The 25033-nt window shown below is 41.3% G+C and overlaps 1 protein-coding gene and 1 long non-coding RNA gene across 2 annotated transcripts; both read right to left on the minus strand.

Moving 5' to 3' along the window:
- Positions 1 to 6921: 6921 nt before the first annotated feature.
- On the minus strand, positions 6922 to 9749 carry LOC307044430. Its single transcript, XR_013809642.1, has 3 exons — positions 9319 to 9749; positions 8531 to 8610; positions 6922 to 7962 (listed from the first exon to the last, which is right to left on the minus strand). It is a non-coding gene; the product is annotated as an uncharacterized lncRNA (long non-coding RNA).
- A 1477-nt stretch (positions 9750 to 11226) lies between these two features.
- On the minus strand, positions 11227 to 24683 carry LOC307044424 (opioid growth factor receptor-like protein 1). Its single transcript, XM_079689650.1, has 7 exons — positions 24131 to 24683; positions 17992 to 18078; positions 17798 to 17876; positions 16322 to 16400; positions 14836 to 14902; positions 14502 to 14647; positions 11227 to 14304 (listed from the first exon to the last, which is right to left on the minus strand). Exons 1-7 carry the CDS (start codon positions 24317 to 24319, stop codon positions 13857 to 13859), a joined length of 1095 nt encoding a protein of 364 aa, XP_079545776.1. The 5' UTR covers positions 24320 to 24683; the 3' UTR covers positions 11227 to 13856.
- Positions 24684 to 25033: the final 350 nt, after the last annotated feature.

Genomic DNA, 25033 nt, shown 5'->3' on the forward strand with positions numbered 1-25033 from the left:
CCCCAAAGTTCTTTTCTTATTTAAAAGAAGACCTTAATCTAAAGTCTTATTTAATGTTTAAATAAAAATTAATTCGTTTTGCACCTCCTCCTATTAATATCTTTGTACATCCTGCACTAAACTGTTTTATTGTAGAGATCACTTACAGTATCTTCTTGATTTTTTATATTCTATATTTCTATCACAGACCTTCTACTTTCCCCCGATGAAAGTATGTACTCTTAATATTTTTTTACTCAAATATAACACATAAAAACAATAATTCAATAACGTGCTTTAACCACTAGGCGGTGCACACAAGGTACACACAGCCATAATAACTTTGTATTATTATTGTAGGACACTTATGTATGTATAACATCTGAAGATGTGTAGTTTTATTCATGTTTTCACATAATTTTACAGCATATTGCTATACTATTTCAGACTCATTATTTACATTCTTATATTCAAAGAAAATCAGTAATATCTTTAAAAACTACAAGTCCTTTTATATCAGCTGTGCACCGTTATGGTGTAAATATAACCTATCTATGAATGAGATCAAATGTAAAAGTCAGCCAAATTAGTGTTGATACTGCAAGGAGACGTATTGTGCGAAGAGAAATTGAAGATGTTTTTTAATTGTTGATAATTTATGATCCACCTCAAGTATTCAGTTTCAGCGGCATTTCTTCCAGTTTTTCCAAAGGTCTTCTCATCAGGGCTCTATAAATAAAGAACTACGGCAGATCTGTAATATGTAATGCAGCCGAGCCGTGTATTACAATGCCGTTATGTGATGACTTTCAAAGAGAAAAGCAAGAACACTCGGAATTAAGTATTATTTTATTCTTGTAAAATGTTTTCCGGATTTCATATAATATAAACACCAAATCCCAGCATGCATTCCGGCTAAAACATCCAATCAGCGAGCTTAAACCATAGCTGAGGATCTTGGGTAATCGCTCGAAATGCCTACGTCTGTTTCCGGTTATTTTTATTTTGAAATTCAGTTCCTGACGGACGCCAAAAAAGCCAGAGATTATGGAATTAAACCATGTATATATAAATGGACGTAGGGTCCGTGACGTCACCCATAGGATTCTGCAGAGTTGCCAAGAAGCCCTTAGTAGGCGGAGTCGGCCACTAACGGCTCGACAGTGACGTCAGAGTTCAACTCTAGCCTGCTCCAAATAGAGAGGTGAAGTCCCGCCCATCTACTTCCGACCCATGGGACCCCGGAAGCGGAAAATTATACAATTTGTCAATGGAGAGAGAAAAGTCATCTTTCGATCCCGTTTGAATTGTGCCACGAATGACACATACGATGTTTGTCAAATTAAAAGAACATTTTGCAAGTCAAAAAAATAAAAATGTGTCGTAAAACTGTGAAGTTACACATTTTTTTGTGTGAAACCACTCAGTGAACTACAGGTCTCTGGTCTTGCACAATACGCGTCACCATCACAAAGATGGCCGTGACGTTAGCAAATTTCACCTGTTTCTTTTCGAAAGAGGCGAAAAAGTATAAAACGAGGTGAAAATCACTACAAGTCTGGGCATGCTGAGAGCTGTACATACACGAAAGGGGAGTTAGTGGGTTCTGTAAGAGCCAGCATGCGGGACCGGCTTTACAAGGTTTCAGTGAGTAATATGAGTGCAATGTTTAAGGTTAATGTCAGCTAGCTAACATTAGCTAACAAGGTAGACTAACGTGTTTTGTTTTAGCAACTAGTTTTCTCCTTAAGAACTTTGTGGTCTCTGTGTATGCTGTGGATAACATTAGTGTTCACAAGATACACTCCCGTGTTTTGTTTTAGTTGCTCTTCAGATTGAAGCGGCCAGTTTTATATCGACTGTATGTGTGATCTCCTTTTTACATCTCGTTGTGTCATTTGAGTTTATTTGCTGTGTGTAGATTCAAGGATTTTGGTTATCTTGTCAATTTGTTTGGTTATCTTGGCACAGCTGTGTGTGACTCCCTCTGGTACACTGGTATGTGTTTTCCTAATGTAGAGAGCATTGATTAATTAATAAACTAAACACTGACTCTAGATCCTGACCAAATCCTTTTTTGTTGATCAAATGTCTTTCAAAAATGTATTGTATATTATATAACAGCTGCACTTCACAGACCGGAGTCTCTGCTACTGTGGACCACGAAGGAGGCGATCATCATCCCCATCCCCAAAGACCCTGCATGGCATGGAAATCTCCTCCTCCTGGAAAAATTCTACACCCAGCATATGCTCCCTGTGTTGGCCAGTAGAGAGGAGGACATTGAAATAAACATACTCTTAACATCCTCTGACTCTGCGTTGTGTTTCGTATGTGTGATGGGGTGTTATGCAGAGGGGAGGAAAACAGGACACAGCAGATTGGGATTGTGCTGGAGATGCTGAGCAGTTATTTAATTGTTGCATGTAATTATTATTATACTACGTGCTTCTTAGTTGTTCCATCTTTTGCTGTAACATGGATCTGTATGTAACTCTATATTTACTTGTTATCTACCACACTTCCTTCTACATCATACACCATCATTATACATGGTGTATATAGGATATATATATTTGTATACATATCTGTAAATTGTATAATTTTATTTTTCGTATTTGGGATTTCTCTTTTGTCCACTCAAATACACTTGGCCCTTTCTCTTTTCCATGTGGAAAATGGCAGCTGCATATTCTGCTTTTCTCATCTGGCTCCCTGTCTGCTCGTCTACAATGAGACAATTATATAATTAATTACTAATAATCATTACACCTGTTATTACCAATATTTCACAAATTATTCATGTAAACTTAAGAGCACAGCTGTATGTTGAGTATGTCAACTTAGCTTGGTTCATCTTACTGGGGGGCAGCTACATGAATGTCGGTGCAGTCCACAATAATTTTGCAGTTGAAGGCAGAATGAATTTATTATTGACTCAGAATGAAGCACAACTTCATGTCATACAATACATTGACTTTATTTGTAATTGTGTAAATAAATATGAGCATTGATTAGCAAGCAGGACCTGCAGGAACAGAGAAGGGTGATGGATGGAGCTGGGAAGAAAGAAGAATAAAGAAAACAGATCAACTTTATTATCGGATATTAAAAATTCAATTTCAAAACAAGTTGCCGCTCCTACAGTTTTCTAGTATGTAAAGATGATTTCACATGACCAATGCAAAATATCACACTCAATACATGTGTGTCTCTGGGGGGTGCATTGTGCCTATGATGTATATAAATAATATACCATAACCAAATACTATTACGTACAGTGGAAATCAGGTTGCCAGAGCAGGTCAGTCCAGTTTGCATGTTCCTCAGGGTCTCAGCAGTTACGGGTAAAGAAAATAAAAGAGAAAAAGGTCAGTAACAACACTTTAAAGTAACAACACTGAATAATTATCTCTTTTAATAATTTTCTCTCAGTAATCACTCAACTACTGTCTTTCCAACAAACAGATTGACTCACTCTCACGATCATCACAATGAAACACATCCAGAAGAATGTCATGCAAAGCTGCCTGCCTTCCTTCCTTCGACTCTCCCTGAACTGCCTGATCTTTTAATGTTCAATGTTAACCATTTGTCCAGATAGCATTAAGTAGAAAAGATTGCTGATGCTAATGTGGCGTTAGCCTACCTCCCGCCCCCTTAGCACCTGGTGGAGGGGGTGATAGGCTACTCTTCAAATGTTTCACAAAATACTTACCATCATGACTACTCTTTCTGTTTAACATTTTGGTTTACTTCATGTTAAGGCTAATACAAATGACAAGGCTAAGTAATGTAATGTAATGCTAACTAACATGCTCACTACTAGCTAGGTAGCTAACTTGACTATGTTCTATGCAAAACATGTATATTACCTGATATGTTTGGTCCAACGACTCCTGATCCTTTCATCAGACGGGAAGCGATAGAACAAGCAAGTGGTATGATCACTTTTGTGATTACAACCTGGTACAAAGCACACAGGCATCTTGTAAAAGTGAATTTATTGGAGCAATCGCTTATTTATTGTAGAGAAGCAACCAGTCTTCTTCTTCTTCTTTTTCTTCTTTTCTTTAATGGCGAATCGCTTCCACTTGGAGCATATATCGCCACCTACTGTTGAGTTATTACATCCATCCATCTTCTCCCGCTTATCCGTGGTCGGGTCACGGAGGTAGCAGTTCCAGCAGAGAGCCCCAAACTTTCTTTTCCCTGGCCACATCAACCAGCTCTGACTGGGGGATCCCAAGGCGCTCCCAGGCCAGAGAAGAGATATAATCCCTCCATCTGGTTCTAGGTCTACCCCTTGGTCTCTTCCCAGCTGGACGTGCCTGGAACACCTCCCTAGGGAGGCGCCCAGGTGGCATCCTAACTAGGTGCCCGAACCACCTCAACTGGCTTCTTTCGACGCGAAGGAGGAGCGGTTCAACTCTGAGTCCCTCCCGGATGAACGAACTTCTCACCTTATCCCTAAGGGAGACACCAGCCACCCTGCGGAGAAAACCCATCTCGGCCGCTTGTACCCGCGATCTCGTTCTTTCGGTCATGACCCATCCTTCATGACCATAGGTGAGGGTAGGAACGAAAATGGCCCGGTAGACAGAGAGCTTTGCCTTCTGGCTCAGCTCCCTTTTCGTCACAACGGTGCGGTAAAGAGACTGCAGTACCGCTCCCGCTGCTCCGATTCTCCGACCCATCTCACGCTCCATTGTTCCCTCACTCGAGAACAAGACCCCGAGATACTTGAACTCCTTCACTTGGGGTAAGGACTCATTCCCTACTTGGAGTGGACAGTCCATCGGTTTCCTGCTGAGAACCATGGCCTCAGATTTGGAGGTGCTGATCCTCATCCCAGCCGCTTCACACTCGGTTGCGAACCGATCCAGTGAGAGCTGAAGGTCGCAGACCGATGAAGCCATCAGAACCACATCATCTGCAAAAAGCAGTGGTGCAATCCTTAGTCCACCGAACTGCAGACCCCCTCCCCCACGACTACGCCTCGAAATCCGATCCATGTATATTACAAACAGGATTGGTGACAAAGCGCAGCCCTGGCGGAGGCCAACCCTCACCTGAAATGGGTCCGACTTACTGCCGAGGACCCGGACACAGCTCTCGCTTTGGGAGTACAGAGATTGGATGGCCCTGACTAGAGACCCCCTCACCCCATACTCCCGCAGCACCTCCCACAGTGACTCCCTGGGAACCCGGTCATACGCCTTCTCCAAGTCTACAAAACACATGTAGACTGGATGAGCGTACTCCCAGGCCCCCTCCAGGATCCTTGCGAGAGTAAAAAGCTGATCCGTCGTTCCACGACCAGGACGGAATCCGCATTGTTCCTCCTCAATCTGAGGTTCGACAATCGGCCTGACCCTCCTTTCGAGTACCTTAGAGTAAACTTTCCCGGGGAGGCTGAGTAGTGTGATCCCTCTGTAATTGGCACACACCCTCTGATCCCCCTTTTTGAAAAGGGGAACCACCACTCCGGTCTGCCACTCCTTCGGTACTGTTTCCGACTTCCACGCAACGTTGATGAGACGTGTCAACCATGACAGTCCCTCAACACCCAGAGCCTTCAGCATTTCTGGGCGGATCTCATCCACCCCCGGGGCTTTGCCATTTTGAAGTTGTTTGACGACCTCAGTGACCTCCCCCCGGGCGATTGGTGTCGATCCCCCGTCATACTCCAGCTCTGCCTCTAACATAGAGGGCGGAGTTGTCGGGTTCAGGAGTTCCTCAAAGTGCTCCTTCCAACGCCCTAACACTCCATCAGTTGAGGTCAACAACGTCCCATCCTTACTGTACACAGCTTGGATGGTTCCCTGCTTCCCCCTCCTGAGGTGTCGGACAGTTTTCCAGAACAACTTTGGTGCCGCCCGAAAGTCTTTTTCCATGTCTTCTCCAAACTTCTCCCACACCCGCTGCTTTGCCTCGGCCACGGCTGAGGCTGCTGCCCTTCGGGCCTGTCGGTACCTTGCAACTGCCTCGGGAGTCCCCCGGGATAACAAATCCCTGAAGGCCTCCTTCTTCAGTCGGACGGCTTCCCTGACCACCGGTGTCCACCAGGAGGTTCGAGGGTTACCGCCCCTTGAGGCACCTAGGACCTTGAGACCACAGCTCCCCGCCGCGGCTTCGGCAATAGAGGCTTTGAACACCGACCACTCTGGTTCAATGTCCCCAACCTCCACAGGAATTATTATTACATGTTCATATTAAATCCTTGTCCTCAGACCAGTGCTTTTGAGGAATTTGACGATCAGCTTGTTTGCTTCATTTCTTGATTTACTTTCATATATTGCTTTGAAATCCATGTCCTTGATGTTGAGTTGTTCCAGTGCAGTTTTCAGAATGAATCTTTGTCTGTTATAGTCGCAACCAGTCTCGGAGCATTATCGCCTATGACATCACTTACGCGACCCAGAATGCATTTGGGATTTGTAGTCTTTCTAGTTGCGTATTTTTCATAGTCTTATATTTCAAAGGTTTTACGACAAACTGTGACTTTTTTTACATGGAAATTATTGTTTAAGATTGACAAACATCATATGTGTCATTCGTGGGACAATTCAAACGGGATCAAAAGATAACTTTTCTCTCTCCTTTGACTTCAATGTATAATTTTCCGCTTCCGGGGTCCCATGGAGTCTCCCGGAAGGGGAGGGACTTCGTCTCTCTATAAGGGAAAAGAGGCGGAGCCGAGGCGGGACCTGCTGCCACCGAGCTGAAAGTTCCAGAGCTAGCTGAAGCTACCAAGCTAAGCTAACATGCTCCCCATCTGCACACTGCCGTGGCATTTTACGTTTCTAAGGTAAGCGGACATGAAACTATTCAGCAAAACTGTAAATAATAATCTAAGTTATTGAGTTTTTAGCATAATACTTCAGAATCTTAAAATCCCTTAACGTTTGTATGCAATTGAGCTAAATTCAACACTGGAATCAAGCAAATATTAATATGTTTGCATGACATTAGTTATTTATATTTTGATATCACTTAATTATACGTTTAATACATTTGAGTCAAGCTAAGGTACATACGATGGTAGCTAGTTAGTGCTCTTACCTGTGAGGCCTCCTCCAAACAGCTTAATAACCAGACTGTATCATTAAAACTAAGTACCAGTTCTAGATCCTTGACTTTGACAAACAATTCAAAAGACAACATGTATTTAAAGACCAATCTTTATTTGAATGTGCCTCTTAACCTGATATATTAGTTATACAGTAATAGTATTGACAATCTAAAAAAACTGAGCAACTCAACTGTCAACTTTATGTTTCTTATTGTTTAAAGCATTTATTATTTTCATTTTCCCCCTCTCATATTCAGTGTGGACAGATTGAGACAGCGTGGTGTCCAGAAAACTGCAGAGACTTCAGGGAGAAACCTCTGTGTGATGGACATCCTGTCTGTTGGTTTGGAGAGGAATGAGGGTCTTTCCTCTGCGAGGGGGACCAGGCCTGATGGAGGAGCCAATGCTGGGCAAAGCTGATACCAACTGCACAGGCCTAGTCTGTCACTTTATTTGACTAAATGTGTTTACTTATACATTTAATAGTTTTACACCTTCTGTCCATATGTGCGTTTAATTTAAAACATTTGATTAACTTTTGGTTCACATTTCAATAAATTGTATTTGTATTTGCACTCCTTTTGTCCATTATTCTTACTGAAAATGTTAGATTACACATTCACATCTGACTGAAGATTGGCCCTATTTATTTGTGACGTTGCAAACTCTGCGGTACAAGGCACAAGTGATGTGAAGCTCATAAAGCGAGGCAAATATAAATAATCAGCTGATGGAGTGTAGATGTGGAAATAGGTGCATTCGATCAGCTGACTGTTTTTACAATAAAAGTAGTTTCTTTGTGTACTGGTCTTAAAATCTCATAACATCAGCTTTTAATGTTCCTCTTGGATGTTCTTCTTGACCCTCAGAGAAAGAGAAAATGTTGTGTCTTTCAGTCATGTCCTTTCCTAAAGAAATGTACAGGAAACATAAAACATATTATTGCAGAACAAGTGTGTTATTTATGAAAGCAGTGTGTTTGTGTGTTTAGGGGCTGTAGATATAATTATTTTGTAATTGTAATGTTTTTTTTTATTTCAACAGTGAGCTACAAAGACAATCAGATTATGAATGAACAGTATGAAGTTCATCAACATTGAAATATATGTTATCAAAATAATATTTAACTGTTATCAAAACGTAGTGCAACTGTAGAAGCTTGCTCTGTTGTCTCACTGAAAGAATAACTTTTACCACGTTTTTTACAGACAATATTGAGAGATAAATAGTAGCAGTTCTCACTATGTGTTAAATATCTTTGCCTTCAATACATTAAATTAGAAAGCTGACAAAATCACATTGCTTGTTAAGATCTAAATGTAACTTTTTGCATGGAAAAAACCTCAACTCCACTGATGTGTAGGTGATCTAGTATTGTTTAATGGAATGTATATCTGTGTATTAAAGTCAATACTTCATTTATTTAAAATATCTTTCTTGATTCTTTGTACAGGATGAAAAAAAGAGTCTTTGTACCTGAGCTGAAGTTCACTGCTGTGAGGAGTCCAGTTCTGTCTCTCACTCTCTGGTCCAGCCTGTCTGCATCACCTGGACACCTTAAACAAACAGATATATATGTAAAGTACCATGTGTACAAACAATATAACTGATTATCTTCTGTTGAACATGTTGGATTGTGTATTGTCCGAGTCAGGGTCCTTTTTATTCTACTGTAACTTTGGAAGTTTTGTTACCTAGCTTACTGTTTATTTGATACCAATTTGGTAATGCAATTCATAAAAACAACAAGATTTGGGTTTGTTCTTCAGATGACTGTGATGTTAACGTGTAAGCTCAATAATGAACTCCAGCTCAACCAACCATATTGTAATATCTAAGTAATCATCTTGAAATATGACATTAATAATTGTAATATACACACATCTTATTGTGAGGTTGATTTCCCATACACTACTTCGACATTAGCTTGTCTACATACTTGAGCATAGCCAATTTAAATTAACCTTAGCGGATGCATACAGTTCCTACCTACATAATAATCATCTCTCTAAGTTACAAGAATAACCTTATTTTATCAACCTCAAAAAGAAGCCGTGTACAGTATTATCCCACATCGCTTAACACTTGTCTATTTCGTTTTAACCTTTATAAATATAGTCTATGATTTTAACTTGGAGGCTACTATTAGCATCGTTAGCACCGATGTAGCTACCACTCGCTTACACGCTAACCCAAGCCTTAACATTAATTACGTAGCTGATTAAAATCATTAACATATAAATAAGTACTCGAATTTCACTTACCGCAAAACCGCATTCATGCACCGTCTGTTCCAACCGCAGAACGAGTCACAATAGTCCAATATATAAGCATGAAGAACAAACAAACACGGCCGGGGGCAAGTTGTGTTCCCTGGATGAGCTGAACAGGCAGAGTGCCTGTAGCTTCACGGAGCAGCTAGCAGAGAGACAAGAAGATAACAGCAGCAGTCACATCACAGTGCCGTCACTCAATGTGACCACGCCCTAATTTATGCAAAAACATTAAGACCTAATGTAAATAAAAGAGTCGTGCTAGAAAACAATTCACTCATAGATCCATAATCATGAAGGTGGAATCTAACTATATTCATAATAATATTTATTGCATCCATGGGTAGAAACATATTTTTTTCTGCTGTAAAGTTGGGCATTTTAACATGGGGGTCTATGGGAATTGCTCCTTTCTGCAGTCAGTCCCGATCGGCCAATATATGAACTGCAGTGTGTGCCACTTCCGTATTGGCGTCCCGGCTCTTCCACAGAGTTTGCCGCTTGAATTAAACCAATAAATAAAAGCAAGGATAATTGTGTGTTATTGGTGAGTAAATAACAGTGTGTTATTTTGAAAAGAATAACAAATTAGAAGGAAAAAAAGATTTTAAAAATATAGATTTCAGTATTCTGAGGCTCTGAGCCCCATTTATTTTCCTCACAGACAGCAACAAAAGTCAGAAATTATACGATTTAAATAAAAGCAATAATACTGGCTTGATATTGAGTAAGAACCTATTTTTATGAACCACACAGCTTCCGTTCTTCCACGATCCGACCGGAGAAAAGGATGTGCTTCAGGCACGAAACACATTACCAGTAGAAATACATTGCTTTTAAAATCGTGCTGTGCAACACGAAAAAAAGGGGAAAATCGTGTTTGTGAACACGAATCAATAGATTAAAAAATCGTGTTGGTAAACACGAAATGCCATGAGACTGGGTTGGTCCTAAACGGCTTGTTGGAGCTCCTGCCCCCGTCCCCCTCCCTGTGAGCCCAGTGTGCTGTGATTGGTCGGGACGTTGCGGGGCTCGTTGCGGGGCTCGTTGCTGCGATCTGCTGCGAGGAGCGGACAGGCTTCCGGGTCGGCGATACAGCGAGAACAAGCGAAACTCATCCTGAGTACACACAAACACTCACAGTCGAAAGTAAAAACAATACGTGTGGCTTGATATTGAATAAGAAAAAGGTTTGTAACACTGTGAGCATGGGTCTGCGGAGAGCATTTCTCCGCCATCCCAACTTAGCAGCCCGAAAAACGTTTACCTATTTAAACAGTCGTGGTAGCCTTGTTTGTTTTAAACATCATAAATACACAAACAACAATGAATACTTACAGGTTGTGTACCCAAATCTCCCACTGGTCCAAACAAAGCAGGAACAGCATCGTTCTTCAGTGCCCTATACTCTGTGCATATCATCGCATGAATCGCTGAAAGGTTTGGGAAGCTTTGTTTCGTGAAATGCTGCCAGATGGTGCGGCCTCTGGGTATTCACACGTCACAGTACCCAGGAAGTAAACAATGGAAAATGAGAAATCTCCAACGAGGCGTTTTGGGGCAGCAGAGACTGTGTTAGAGTTTTACTCGCTACAGGGTGTACTTTGAGGGTGTTTGACTTTGCATACCGTTTACATGCATAAAAACCTTCATAACACACAAGGGGACGGGTAATAACTGGAAAAGCATGACATGGGACCTTTAAGTTTATGCTAGGATGATATGTGTTCTTTATGAGGTTCTTTGGCCCTAACCACAGAGTTTTACCTCAACATTTGGGATTATTCCTGCTTTCAGAACAACTCTGCATCTGATAGATATCTGCTTATCCACTTTAAAATAAAATGTACAGTGATATACACAGTGCTCACGTTCTTTAAACAATTGCAGATGACACAATTCTTATTTCACGTTCCCCATGTTTATTTGAGTAGGTGTGGCAATTTCACATTGTTCGGGCAAATGTCCAGTTATGTCCAGCAAGCAGAGAATATTCATGTATAGAACAATCACAATCTCATCAGTAGGCCAGTTAAACCATTTCAAGTATCATATATTATTAACCTCTGCTTTATACCAATTCCTAGATGGATTCCTGCTGTTACTGTACATCAATATTAATGCTGTATATGACTATAATGCAAACAATAATGTCAATATCAAAATGCTGTACAAAACAACAGGATGTACAGGAAATCAGTTGGGAAAGACACTGCATAAAACATAAAAAATACAAAATAGGCACTTAAGAATATCACTCACACGCACGCACGCACGCACGCGCACGCACGCACACACACACACACACACACACACACACACACACACACACACACACACACACACATAAAATCCAGAAACTTGAGCCCATGTTTTCCCACAATTCACCTGAAGTTATTTTTACAATTATATCAGATCTTGGCTGGAGCAATGTTAGACCTTATGAGCTGATCATGATGATGATTATGGTGATGATGAAGGCTCAACCAGCAGGAAGAACGAGGAACGTTTGAGCCACGATAAAATGCATCGCTGCTGTCTGACACCTCGCATGGCTTTTTCTTATCCAAGTCATCAGGAAGTCTGTTTTAAATTAGACCTGCTATCCTCTCACATGATGGAGGTGGTGTTATGTATCTTAGCAACATCTTGGGGGGTGTCAATTCTGCCGCAGTGGAGTGTTAATTTATTACGAGTTTCAACAGTCGAGACACAACATATTGTTTTCCATGTAGTTTTGAGATTTTTGCAGATTATGCTTGTATATAATCTCTTATTTCAAGGAAAATGAAGAATAAAAATACACATTTAGATAATCATTTTACTATTTTTTTAATTTTTTTTGTAGATTTTTCTTAAATTCTCAAAAATGTAGCCTCAAAATGATTAATTTGTAGATTTAAACATATCATCAAAGGAACATTTTAATACAACAAATAATTGTGCTAATGTAAATAATTAACTGCGTAATTTTTATGAAAGGCAATATAATAGTTTTAATCCAACCCCTATTAACCTGTAGTGTCCATCCTTTCCTGCACTTCATCATCATATAATACTTCCTTAAAAGAAAGGGACGTTTTGTAAAACATATGAAAAGTCATATTTACATGGATAAAGTCAACTGCATAACCATGACGTATTTTTAATATATTAAAAAACGAAGGATTACTGCTATTGAGTCAATGTGAGCGCGGTGAGTCAATATGAGAACAATCAGCCATGTTCATAACGTGGCAAGTTCCTGACTGTTATTGATCGCACATAAATCAACCGTATAGAGAGAAACCCTTTCAATAGGAAGACACAGATTGTCAAAAAAGTGCAACACACCACACAATACCTGTAAGATCACATGACCTGTAAGATCACATGACCTGTAAGATCACATGACCTGTAAGATCACAGCACCTGCTGCAAAAATAAAGAGCTTTGTAAAGTTCTGCTGCTTTTCCCTACTGATTTGCTTTTTGGAAACCCCTCTGCTGGGTTAGGGTTAGGATTAGTCACTAACAAGTCTGTTGATCCATACTTATGTACAGCTTTCAGTGGGGGGCTACCTGTCAGTGATGACAGTATAATAAAGTTTCAGAGTAGATACATATTAAATTGTGCCTGATATTATCAACAACAAAGGTTTTCAAGTCCAAAAATTATGTTTTTTAAAGTATTGCTATCACTCTTCCTTCCCTCATGTCCTTTCACACGATCAGGGCAAAAAAATAAACAACTTCAACCTGATCTCCTTTCTCACATTATAGTTGTCCTCAGTCCAGCTTGTTGCTGTGGAGCTCAGCTACAGTGTGTCAGGAGGAGACTGACCCAAAACCATCAAAAGACCAAACCATGAAAACCAAAAATATTCAATAAGGCAACATTCTGTCTAATGTAATGTAATCACAGCCCTGGTTAGAAAAAACCTCAGGACAATCATTTGGGTGTCTACTGGGCAGCACAATTAACAACAAATGGAATAACATACATAATAAAGTCAAAATATGCTAAAATATCTGAATGAAGTTTAAGCAGCTGCAGAGACGGTATACTACAACATCCTTGTTAGATCCAGATCTTCTAAAAATAAATCTGTTAAAATGTTCACTAGTCATTTTTCTCAGATCGTGCCGCTCTACTGGTTTGGGTGGTTCTGGGATTGTTCCATGACCTCCCCCCTCCACTAACATATCAGTCCCCCCCCATTATTTAGAACACTTGAATAGATGTATCTGTGAAGACATGACAATAGTTTATGGTAAGCCCTTAACCTGAATGTATTCTAATAACATCTTCGTCAGACTCTGTGAATGTGTTGACTAATACCGTCTTCATTTTAAATCCAGAAGCGTAATATCTACTGCTAATAAAAACATTCTGGCGTTAAAAATGTAATTATCTCCCCTACCTAACAACTGAAGCGGGTCATTTTAAAGACAGCTACCAATCACACCTAGAGAGGAACGATGTTATTGTACTCGTTCCTCTCCCCTCGGGCCCCCGCCATCATCAGCGCCCCCTCCAGTCCGGCCATTTTAGAGGGGCCGACCTTCAGCCCCCCCCCCGGCCCCCTCCTGGTACACCACGGCATCATGGGAAGACACAATAATCCTGCTCCCTGCTGACGGGGACATCTCCTCCCCCCTCCTCTGTTGCTCTGGCGTGGGAGCGGGCGCTCTGATCCCGCTGCTCCTGGCCCCCGTGCTCCCTCCCCCGCCTCTCTTTTTAGGCGGCGGCCCCCACATAAAGCCGTGGGGGGGGCGGTAGTGCTTGCGGGCGTAGCGGAGCAGGCGCCTGCGGGTGGCTGGCAGACGGATGGTGTACACAAAGTACTCCAGGACGCTGTGCTGCATGCTGGGAAGAGTGTTGTGGCTCAGAGACTCCTCCAGGAACAGGTGAACCAGGGGGGCCTTGAACGCCTCGTAGCCCAGTTCGCCCAGGGACTTGAGGATGCGAGTGATCCGCAGGTAGTTGTGCTGGGACCTGAAAAACAACGCAGGATGAGGGGAAATGTCTCCTACGAATAATTCCTGTTACAATGCAACCTTTGATCAGCAATAGATTAGCGAGGGAATGAGATACAAACTGTGTATCCACTCTCATTATGGGCAATGGGATGTTCACACACATTCTGACGGTAATGGAAATCTGTGTTTATCTGTATATGTGTGTGTGCTTACTCATTAAGGTGCTGGAAGCGCTCCTTCCAGTTGTGAGCCCGAGCAACATTCCCACTCTTATCCAGCAGTTTGATGCCGTAGAAGTCCAGCATGAGGGAATACGCTGCAAGGAACCTCCGCTTGGCTTCCCGAGTGCTTTGGAACTCCTGACGGGATTAAACACAGCGGGTCAGAGGCCTGCACACAGGTACAATATCACAACTAAATGCACCAAGGTTCATCCCTATTATTAAAATAATGTTTTAAATGTATTGGATGAATGGAAAATATGACTTCCAATGATAGAGTGCAAACAGCTGTATGTTTATATACAGTACTGTCCTTCCTCTCTTACTTTGATCTCTTCCTGAGTCAGTTCATGTGCGTAGAAGTTGAGCCCTTGTTCTCTCAATGGAAACAACCTGCCACAAGCAAAAGGGAATAGAAAAATGAAAAAAAGGTTTGTGGAAGTGGTAAAAACATACATGTACATTATATATTGAATAGTTTTTGCTAAAAGGGAAAATGTATAGTCCGGATTTACTTTGTGGAGATTATCATCCTGAATAAAGAGTGTAAGTATCATAAATATTTACTAAACATGTTTTAGTTTCTCCAATATTCCAAAATCCAATGGAAAATCCCAATGGTTTTGTTGAGGGAGCCCTTGTGATGCTAACCCCAAATACATCATCACTGCAAACTCACTTACGAGCATCAAAACTGTTTTTCATGTGCATCATCAACTGGGAGTATGCAATGTTATCGCCTGAGACAGCTTCAGTCTTTTTAAAGGTCCCATGTCATGCTTTTCCGGTTATTACCCGTCGCCTTGTGTGTTATGAAGGTTTTTATGCATGTAAACGGTCTGCAGAGTCACAAACCCTCAAAGTACACCCTGTAGGGAGTAAAACTCGAACACAGAAAATACCTCGTTGGAGATTTCTCATTTTCTTCCTGGGTATCGCTACGTTGGGATACCCAGTAGCCACGCCCAGAGCTATGGCTGCACGATCTGCAAGCCTTTCAGGAAACAAAGCTTCCCAAACCTTTCAGCGATTCATGCCGGATATGTACAGCGTAGAGCACTGAAGAACAATGCTGTTCCTACTTTGTTTGGACCAGCGGGAGATTCGGCTACACAACCTGTAAGTATTCATTGTTGTTTGTGTATTTATGATGTTTAAAACAAACAAGGTGTCTACCACGACTGTTTAAATGGGCAAACGTTTTTCGGACTGCTAAGTTGGGATGGCGGAGAAATGCTCTCCGCAGAGACCCATACTCACAGCGTTCTAAACCTTTTTCTTACTCAATATCAAGCCACAGTTATTGTTTTTACTTCGGCTGTGAGTGTCTGTGTGTGCTCAGGATGAGTTTCGCTTGTTCTCGCTGTATCGCCAACCCGGAAGCCTGTCCGCTCCTCACAGCAGCTCCTCACGAGCAGCTGCACGTCGCTTGACAAATCAGAGCACACTGGGCTCACAGGGGGGGGGCGAGCTCCAACAAGCCGTTTAGGACAGAGAGTGAATACCTGTGAATACACATACTTTACAGAGATGCTGTATGAGAAGCCAATGTGAGTTTGGAAAATTGCACAGTATAAATCTATTTTAGTAGACCTCAACAATGGAATTATGATCAGTAGAAATGGCCATGTCCTGGGACCTTTAAATAAAAAAAACGAGTCAGCTTACATTAATTTAGCGCGCAGCAAAAAGCAGGTTTGACTTGTCAGTTACTATGGCATATAATGCAAAAACCCAAATAACAATGCACACTTCCTAACCGTTTTTGCAATTGTATATAAGGTCCAAAAATAGACAGATAAAATGTCTCACCACTGAATGTAGGTGTGATTGTGCTCCAGTTTGTCATAGTCGCCTCTCCACTTGGTCAGAATCTCCTCTATGTAGATACCTTCAAAGAAACAGGGGCTGATTAGCTGCCACTCACATTTCTAATGTGTGTGTGTGTCTGTGTGTGTGTGTGTGTGTGTGTGTGTGTGTGTGTGTGTGTGTGTGTGTGTGTGTGTGTGTGTGTGTGTGCGCGTGTGTGTGTGTGTGTGTGTGTGTCTGTGTGTGTGTGTGTGCGTGTGTGTGTGCGCGTGTGTGTGTCTGTGTGTGTGTGCGCGCGCGCGTGTGTGTGCGCATGTGTGTGTGTGTGTGTGTGTGTGTGTGTGTGTGTATGTGTGCGCCAGAGTTCCTGTTAGAATAATTATTTGCCAGTCAAAATGTCCGTTAAAGTTTAAATCTTACGGACAAAATTAGAAAAGTGCCAGTCCAAGGCCTTCTTTGTTATGTATTGAGCTTTAAAACAAATTGATATGATTCGATATTAAACAAACTAATTATAGTAGATTAACTACATTATTCTAAATTGTACAGTAATTTATAACAACACGGGAATAATAAACGAAGCGCTCTCTCCCTCTCCTGACAGCCCGCCAGTATCATGCAGCTCGCGGATCCAGTAATGAGTGAACCGACAGTAAAACTAAACATATCTATAACTAGTTTAGGTAGTTTGAGAGGTAATTAAAATAGCTACGTGTGATATTCTAACCTGAAGTGTGTGTTTTGTTCCGCTCACCGCTGCAGGTGATCATGCAGAGCTGCGTGTCGACTCGTCAGCAGCAGCTGATCTCTCTCTCCCGTCAGATTAGACTTTACTCGCGTTTATGTCCATATCGATCAGATCTAGCTAGTTCTAGCTAATGATATGACTACCTGCTTATTAAAAGACACCTAAACAATAAGCGTCGATATGCAACCGGGTGTGGCCACAAAGTATAGCGCAGCATTATGCATTTGTTTACATGCCCACCGGAACCCAGAGTCATTACCAACAGATCAACGCACAATCAACCTATACAGGACATCTCTTTCTCCACATTAAGTGTTAGACATTAGAATTGACTCTTCTCTTCTGTCACATATTCTTCTTGTCTGTCACATAAGTTGCGCAACTGATGCAGTATTGTGCTAAGGGGAAATAATTTTGACCGGAGAGATTTAGATTTGCCGGTCTTCAGCATATTTTACCGGTCATAGTCCAGTAATTACCGGCTAACGGGAACTCTGGTGTGTTTGTGTGCGTGCGCATGTGTGTGCGTGTGTGCGCATGTGTGTGTGTGTGCACATGTGTGTCTGTGTGCACATGATTGTGTGTGTGTGTGTGTGTGTGTGTCAGTGTGTTTGAACATGGGATCTGTCACTAATCTTTTTATCTTTTCAAGTCAAATAAAACCTCACTAAACCTAAAGCAAACATTCCTTCAGTGTGTGTGTGTGTGTGTGTGTGTGTTTCTGATCTTACCATCAGGCACTAGAGGGATCTTGTTCAAGTAGAAGCGCAGGTTACGGTACTCGTTGGGTTGCCGTGACTTTCGGTAGTTCTGCAAATGCACACAGAACAAAGCTGGGTGTGAACAATAAGGTAACTACCGTGCATCCCATTTCTACATTTGAATTTTTTGTATGCCACCCGTCTTTATTTTCCCGTGCATGTACCGGGTAGCTGTGACGGTATTTGTAGAGGTCCCTGGCAGCGTAGAAACTCCTCTTCATCTTTGGAACGGAATCTGGAGAATCTGTAAGCTGACAAAGGAAAGAAAGAGACTCAGTTTAAATGCACATCGGAAAGAAAACAGATTCAGTACAGCACTCAGCTGGCATTCAGCTGAATAAAGCACTGATTTCTCTTTTGAGGTCAATCATCCATTTCTGTCAGCAAAGGAGGACAATTCACATCAGGGCTGCCGTACAATTTCTACAAAAGGAAGCTAGAAACTAGATCTGATTCTCAATTTAAATCTGGGCCACGCTAACTTCCACCTTCGATACTCCAAAGTAACTTTCCCATATACTTCTTTTTTTTTAACCTTGTTGTACGGAAATTGAATTTTTTTATGTAAAGTTATTATGCATATACTGTACAGCTATTTGTAAAATGTTTGGGTTCTTTTTAAAGTCCCTCAGCTTTTTTCCTTCCACTTGTGTATTTTATATATAATTGAATGTATCTTCTTTTTTGTTTTATATTATCATAAGGACAATTAAATAACTTAAAGGGGCCCTATTATGCTTTTTGGGGTTTTCATTTCCTGTCATGCGTTTTGTGTTCGTGTAAATGGTCTGCAAAGGCTAAAATCCCCAAAGTGTCCCCACACACTCCCTCTCTGCCTGAAACCCCTCCAGTGAACTCCTTTGTCTATTCCCGTAAAATAATGACACCACTATGTAACAGTTGCGCTTCTATTTGCTAGATCTCCAACACACGTTATAGGCTAAGGGGCGTGATATATCTAAGCGGTTGACCAATCACAACAGAGCCAGCCAGCTAACCAAGCAGAACATGTCACAGTAGAGGCACAAAATACAAATATGAACCTGAAAATTAGCAGAATAAGGCCCCTTTAAGACAGACGACCAAAACTCAGGCATTATATTCCTTTAAAGTCTTCACCAAACACCTTGAAGCTATGAAAATGTAAAATTCCCTGATTTTTGATTTTATGTAGAGGCTTTTGATATTCTTAAATTATACAGAAATGACCTTTTTTTCGACAAACTGCACCCTGACTTTTGAGAAACGTTTTAAAGCACATTTCTAATAGTATTCATTGAAAAAAGTCAGATTTGACCAAAATCTTAGAAAAGGTGATTAAAGTTTAACAGTGTCAAATAAAGAGGAAACCAATAAGCAACTGCGAATAACCAACTTATTTGATCATTAAATATCGCCTGTGTGTGTAAGTAGGAAATAAACACCAAGTTTGCATATTCCATATAATTACCAAAAAAATGCATGTAGTATTATATGACATCAATATAATACTCCCACACTACGACCCTTAAATAACATCTTGCAGGGTTTTTTTTTTTCTACATTTATGGTTAAACTTGCTTGAAAATTACAATTAAAAAAGTGAATGTAGGATTTGATATGTTTTATGTCTGTGAGACATAAGGGCAGGAATTCAGATGGAAAGGAGCAATTTTGAGCTCTGCTCTTAAAAACGGCTTTTTTTTAAGGTCATACATCAAACGCGTCATATTACATCACAAAGGGTAAACATCTCCGCTCTCTGACCGCGGGCATAGTTAGTAGTTGCGTTGAGTTGAGCGGTTGTGTTTTAGTGAACTGGTATTTTTCTGTAGTTTTACATTGTATTTCACCATTTGTAATCATGGTGCAGTATTGTGTTTGTGCAGGTTGCACAAATACCAGCCTGTCAGGACATCGAGTCCACAGTAAAAAGGACCGGAGCTAGCGTTCGTTCCTGGGTGCGTTGTGCATCCACCTCCCTGCAGCACATACTCTCCACAGTTTTATCAGGAAACCCTATTACATCTCTCTCTCCCCCCCCTTCGCTGCTCTCTCTCTCTCTCTCCCCTCCGGTACACGGCACCGTAAGACGTAGTGTGGAGTTGCATTAGGTAACGCTGTGGTGGCTGTACTGCTCCAGCCGTCTCCTTTGTGTTTGTTTGTTTCCCCCTGTCTGTTTTGTTTGTGTGGGCGTGGTGGCTGTCACTCCTGGCTCCCGGCTCAACCTCCACTCACCTGCTGCAATCAGCTGTGCACCCTCCCCGACTACACACCTGCTTCCCATCAAGCCATTTACAACGACATATCAACGGAGGCTCCACAACCTTTCTCCGCCAGATCGTCAAGTATCAGCCGTATCTCGCGTCTCTCCTCCGGTAGACAGCAGCGTAGTGTGGAGTTGCATTAGGTAACGCGAGATACGGCTGATACTTGCGCATTAGTTTCTGTTATGGATCAGTATCAACAGTCCTGCCAGTAACGTTACTCTATTATCAAAACTACTTTAGTTATAGCCTGATATATGATAGCTAACTTCACAATGTTGTGATGTGACGTAAGCTAACATTCTGTAGCTAACGTCGGTCACTCACCAAGATAGCTGCCCAGTTCTCCACTGGTTCTCCTCACACCACAGCTCAATTTCTCTCCGATGGCCGTTATTTCTTCTAATCCTTGGCTGCTCCTGGTCTCTTAGCCTAGCAGGCTCATAATTATAAGGTTGTGGTCCGTCATATGCATTTGAATATTCACGTTCAACTTCTTCTGTGTCTTCTGTGTCGAAACTAGCATTGGGATCCATGTTTATTAATAAGTTACACCGGCCGCTCTCCCCCTTGTTTCTCCCTTGTTACGTCACACGCGGGAGGTCACGTGCCGAGGCTTTTTTATGCGGAAGTGAACATTTCTTACAAAAACGACGCCAGATGTCACTGTATTGTATATTTCTGTATATTTTTGGGAAAATCTAGTGTATTCATCATTTTCCGACACATTTATTCACAGGTGTCTTTAACCTGGAAGTTGCTCTTTAAGTGGGGGCGTAAACTCTACCACGTCTTTAATGTATTTTATGTCAACAGATTTTCACATTACTGTGTTAGGTTAGTTGAAAGCAATAATGTTACGTTTAAATAAAAACGTAATATTATTGTGTTCAACTAAACTTTTACAGTTATGGGACATTCGTTGACAAAATACACTTAATTAAAGTCAACATTTCGGTTTTTTAGTGTATGGAGAAAGTGTCAGTGACAGTGAAGTGCAGCTGGGTGGATTAGATGCCATGAGGAGTAGTAAGTAGTACGGTGGGTGAGAGGTGCAATCGACATTTACAAAGTGTAACTTTACTTTTTTTTCTCTTGCACAATAGAAAGTATATCGTGATGAGCAAAACTATGTCACTTGGCCCAGGGGGTTTCCACAGAACGGACAAAACATGTTTAACGACCACAAAGGTCCATAGGTACCGGTGGTCTATCCGCCAAAACAAACTTAAGTTTGTGTCAATCACTTGCACATCACTTCTGGTATGATGGACATTCCCCTTTCCGGTTTGATTCTCTAGTTTGTTCATGGGCGTCGCAGCCAATATATGAGGGTGGGACAAGTCCCCTCCACTTTTTGAAATGATTAGTTTAGACCCCCCCCACTTCTACCATGTGGAAAGTCTGTGAATCGGTCTATCCACTCGCCAAACTTTGTAGAGCGCTGTGTCAGTGCTTCACTAACAAATCCATTCCACTTGCTTATTGAGAGAATGCCCAAATCAATGAAACTCCGTACCATGTTTTCACTGCTACTTTGTACCAAGGCAGATTCTCACAGAGGTGATCTCTGGGCTCATAGATCTCGGCCTCCGTTACGGGTTGTTTCGCTTTTTTGTTGTTGAAAAGTGTTCCCCTTCCTCCATGTCTGTCGTTGATTATGTGCACCTGGTGCCCTGTGTTGTCTCCTCCCCCCTCACCTGTGTCCTGTTGGGTTGATTGGGTTGGGCATTTAGGCTCTGGGGTTTTGCCGTTAGAAAAGGAGTGTGTGTGAGATCCTGGTGTGGCTGGTGACTGTGCGCACAGGAGCAGCAGATTGAGGCTGTGTCATATCATATGTGTATGATTTAATAAATGTCCACACCGGGTTGTATTTTTGGACGTTCTGCCTCTGCCTCATTGCTTGGTCAGGCCGCTCAATTGTCAGCTTCACACAGATTCTCCCATAGCGTGCGAATGTTCAAGGAGTGTTGCCATAGTTGGACAGCTCAGATCTGTTGCATGAAGCGATGCCGGTAGCAGAGGTAAGGCACACACACCAAGTGTTCAGGACATTGTTAATACAGCGAAAATCAAAGCTGACGATCTCTTGGTTTGATATGTTTCCACCCCCAGACAACATGGACATAAGAACAATTTTTTCAAAGAACAGGAAAGTAAGTCTTCAGCTGTAGCAGTTAATCAGTTAACAGTGATGGCGGCAGCGGCGGCAAAAGCGCCTCACTTCTGGAGAGGAGTTTCGTCTTTATGTCATGATAGAGAGATACAAATACTGAATAGTTTAGATGAGAAAAGGCATCAAAATGCCAGGTTACTAATATTTATCATGTAAACAGGGATCTCTATGTGCTCATGTAAACACCATATTCCCAATATGATCATAACCGGGATAATACTCATAAACGGCTTACTGATGTCCAGAGATGCAGTCAGTGTGTTTTACTGGAGCCTCAGTTCGATAAGAGATTATTTTCTGAGTTCTTTAAGGTACTCTCTCTCAAAATGGTAATGTGCATTATGTTTTAATTATACTTCTTATCATTCAGAAGCTTTTTGTGTGTGTTTATGTTTTACTGAGTGCTTATAGGCAATTTCCATCCCAGTATTCAGTTAACTATTTATTTTCTGTGCACATTACATAGACTAGCTAATATTCTACCTACTGCTTGGGACTTTGAGTCTTCAAAATGTCCAATGTCACAGACTGGGACTTACTTTAGAGTCAGTTGTATTTACATTCAGTATGACTTGTTATGATTCAATGTGAAAGAGTGTACTGCTCAATAAATAATTATCACTTCACCACCTCTCTTGACATCTAGGCGCTTGAGATTGAGTCAGAGGCAGAACACAGGGACAGTGGAGAGAGGTCCATTACTGAGGTGAGTGATGAAAGGGAAATGACAGTTTAGAGTAAATTGTGATGTGGACTCTCATCCCAGAATTTTAAGGAAATCAGTGGGTATACTGAACAGGAAACATTTCAGTCAAGGGGCATCATATGACCAATATAGACTGACGAGCAACATTTATTTGAACATTTAAGTCAATGATACCATTCCTAGGTGAACTTAACATATGTATGGAGTCAGATCAGTCTCAATATTAATAAATGCTCACAGAAGGATTCACAAATGTATTTTGCGATTTATATATAAATGACTCTCCACAATAATATCTCTCAATGCACTCACAAATATTTATTGTTGTTTATAAATGTACAAAAAATGGGCATTTAAACTGCTTTTTATTAATTCAAAGACGGCTCTGAATTAATAATCAAATATGTTTCCTTTCTTTACTACTGGATGAAATTACAAAATATACCCATCATTTTCCTCATGCTAGTATAGCCACATAAAAGTATCAAACCACCTGTTAAAATGTACCAGAATACAGGAAATCTATTTTTTTTTCGTGGGGGGGATCCCCAAACCCCCCATTAAAAATGTCCCCCCACATTCAGGATGCTTCCTACGCCCATGAGTTTGTTAAAGTGTTTCAGCAAATGTTAAACTGTTTCGGCAAATGTTAAAGTGGTTCAGTTAATATTAAAGTGTTTCGGCAAATGTTAAAGTGGTTCGGGAAATATTAAAGTGTTTCAGGAAATGTTAAAGTGTTTCGGGAAATGTTAAAGTGTTTCGACACTTGTAAATGTGTCTCTAGCTTTGTAAAAGTGTTTCGCATCTTGTTAATTTGTTTTTGTTAATGTTAAATTGTTTTTCTTTGGTAAAAGTGTTTTGATAGTGTCATTTTGTTTTATAAAATTTAAATTTGTCTCAAGCTTTTTTAAAGTGTTTCACACTTTTTAATTGTCAATTGCACCTCTCAGCCACCGTAAAGAAGCCTACAGTTCACACCATGTGAGTAAATGTCTTTTCATTTAGTATTAAATTGACATATTTCCGAATGAAGCCTCCTCGCCCAGCAGCATGCTCGGTCGCCCTCTCTGTGTCCTGGCCTCGACAATAACGTGCTGCCGGGGCACACATGTTAAAGTGTCCCCTGTGTTGCCCCCCGTTGAGTCATCACATAGCCAAGATAACCCTCACTGTACCTGCGGGGACATCTCCCCGGGCTCTCCGGCGGCCCGCACGCTGTCCGCCGGGCTGACGGAGCCCGACACGCCGCTGTCATCTCCAGCCGCCGCCGGCTCGTCGCCCTCGGAGTCCGACCCCCACGTCGAGTCGCATTCCTCAACGGTGCTCGGCTCCTTGAAACGCCAACTGCCCAACAGATTTCCCATTTAAAAAACATGCAACACCTGCTCTCTTCTGTTGTCCCTCTCTTTACACAAGCTGCTATCCTACATATTTTTGTTCATAACCTGGTATTTGTGTCCGCAGCGCATTGAGCTCACATTGCCCTCAGAGCGGAGCTTTTAAATGGCAGAAAGGGAATTTCCACATCAGCACCGATGATGCGTGTATGGGGGGTGATTAGTGCCCCAAAGCAGCGAAAGGAAGGTCTTAAAGCTACAAACCGTGGATTGTGAACTGATTACATGATAATGGTCTTGATGGTTGTTGGAAATATCATTACATTAATCTGAAGGGATTGTTTTTAACCATAGGCCTATATCTAAATAACCAAAATACTATTTTATTGTTACAACCACGTTTTCTTTAGGTTATTACAGTTATTAGCATAAACAACTAACTGATGTCACTAAACTAGCCCGAAGTGACTATTATGTTTCAAGAAGCTAAGGTTTATTTGTATTTGTTTCAGGCCTGTACACCTTGGGCCCATCCAGAATGCTGCAGGTCTGGTTTTTGGTCTAGCTGAAAAGTAGACGTTATGTTAAGAGAAAAAATACTGTTCTTAGCACCTCAGCTGCATTTTATGATGACAATGAAAAGCAAGCAAACACATTTTGGCTTTACAACACATATATTTTTTCATCATCTAAATCACAATTTGTTTTCCAAAAATTATATATAGCGTGTATATTGTATAT

This window comes from Notothenia rossii, assembly GCF_949606895.1.
Source record: "Notothenia rossii genome assembly, chromosome: 6".
Lineage (NCBI taxonomy): Eukaryota > Metazoa > Chordata > Actinopteri > Perciformes > Nototheniidae > Notothenia > Notothenia rossii.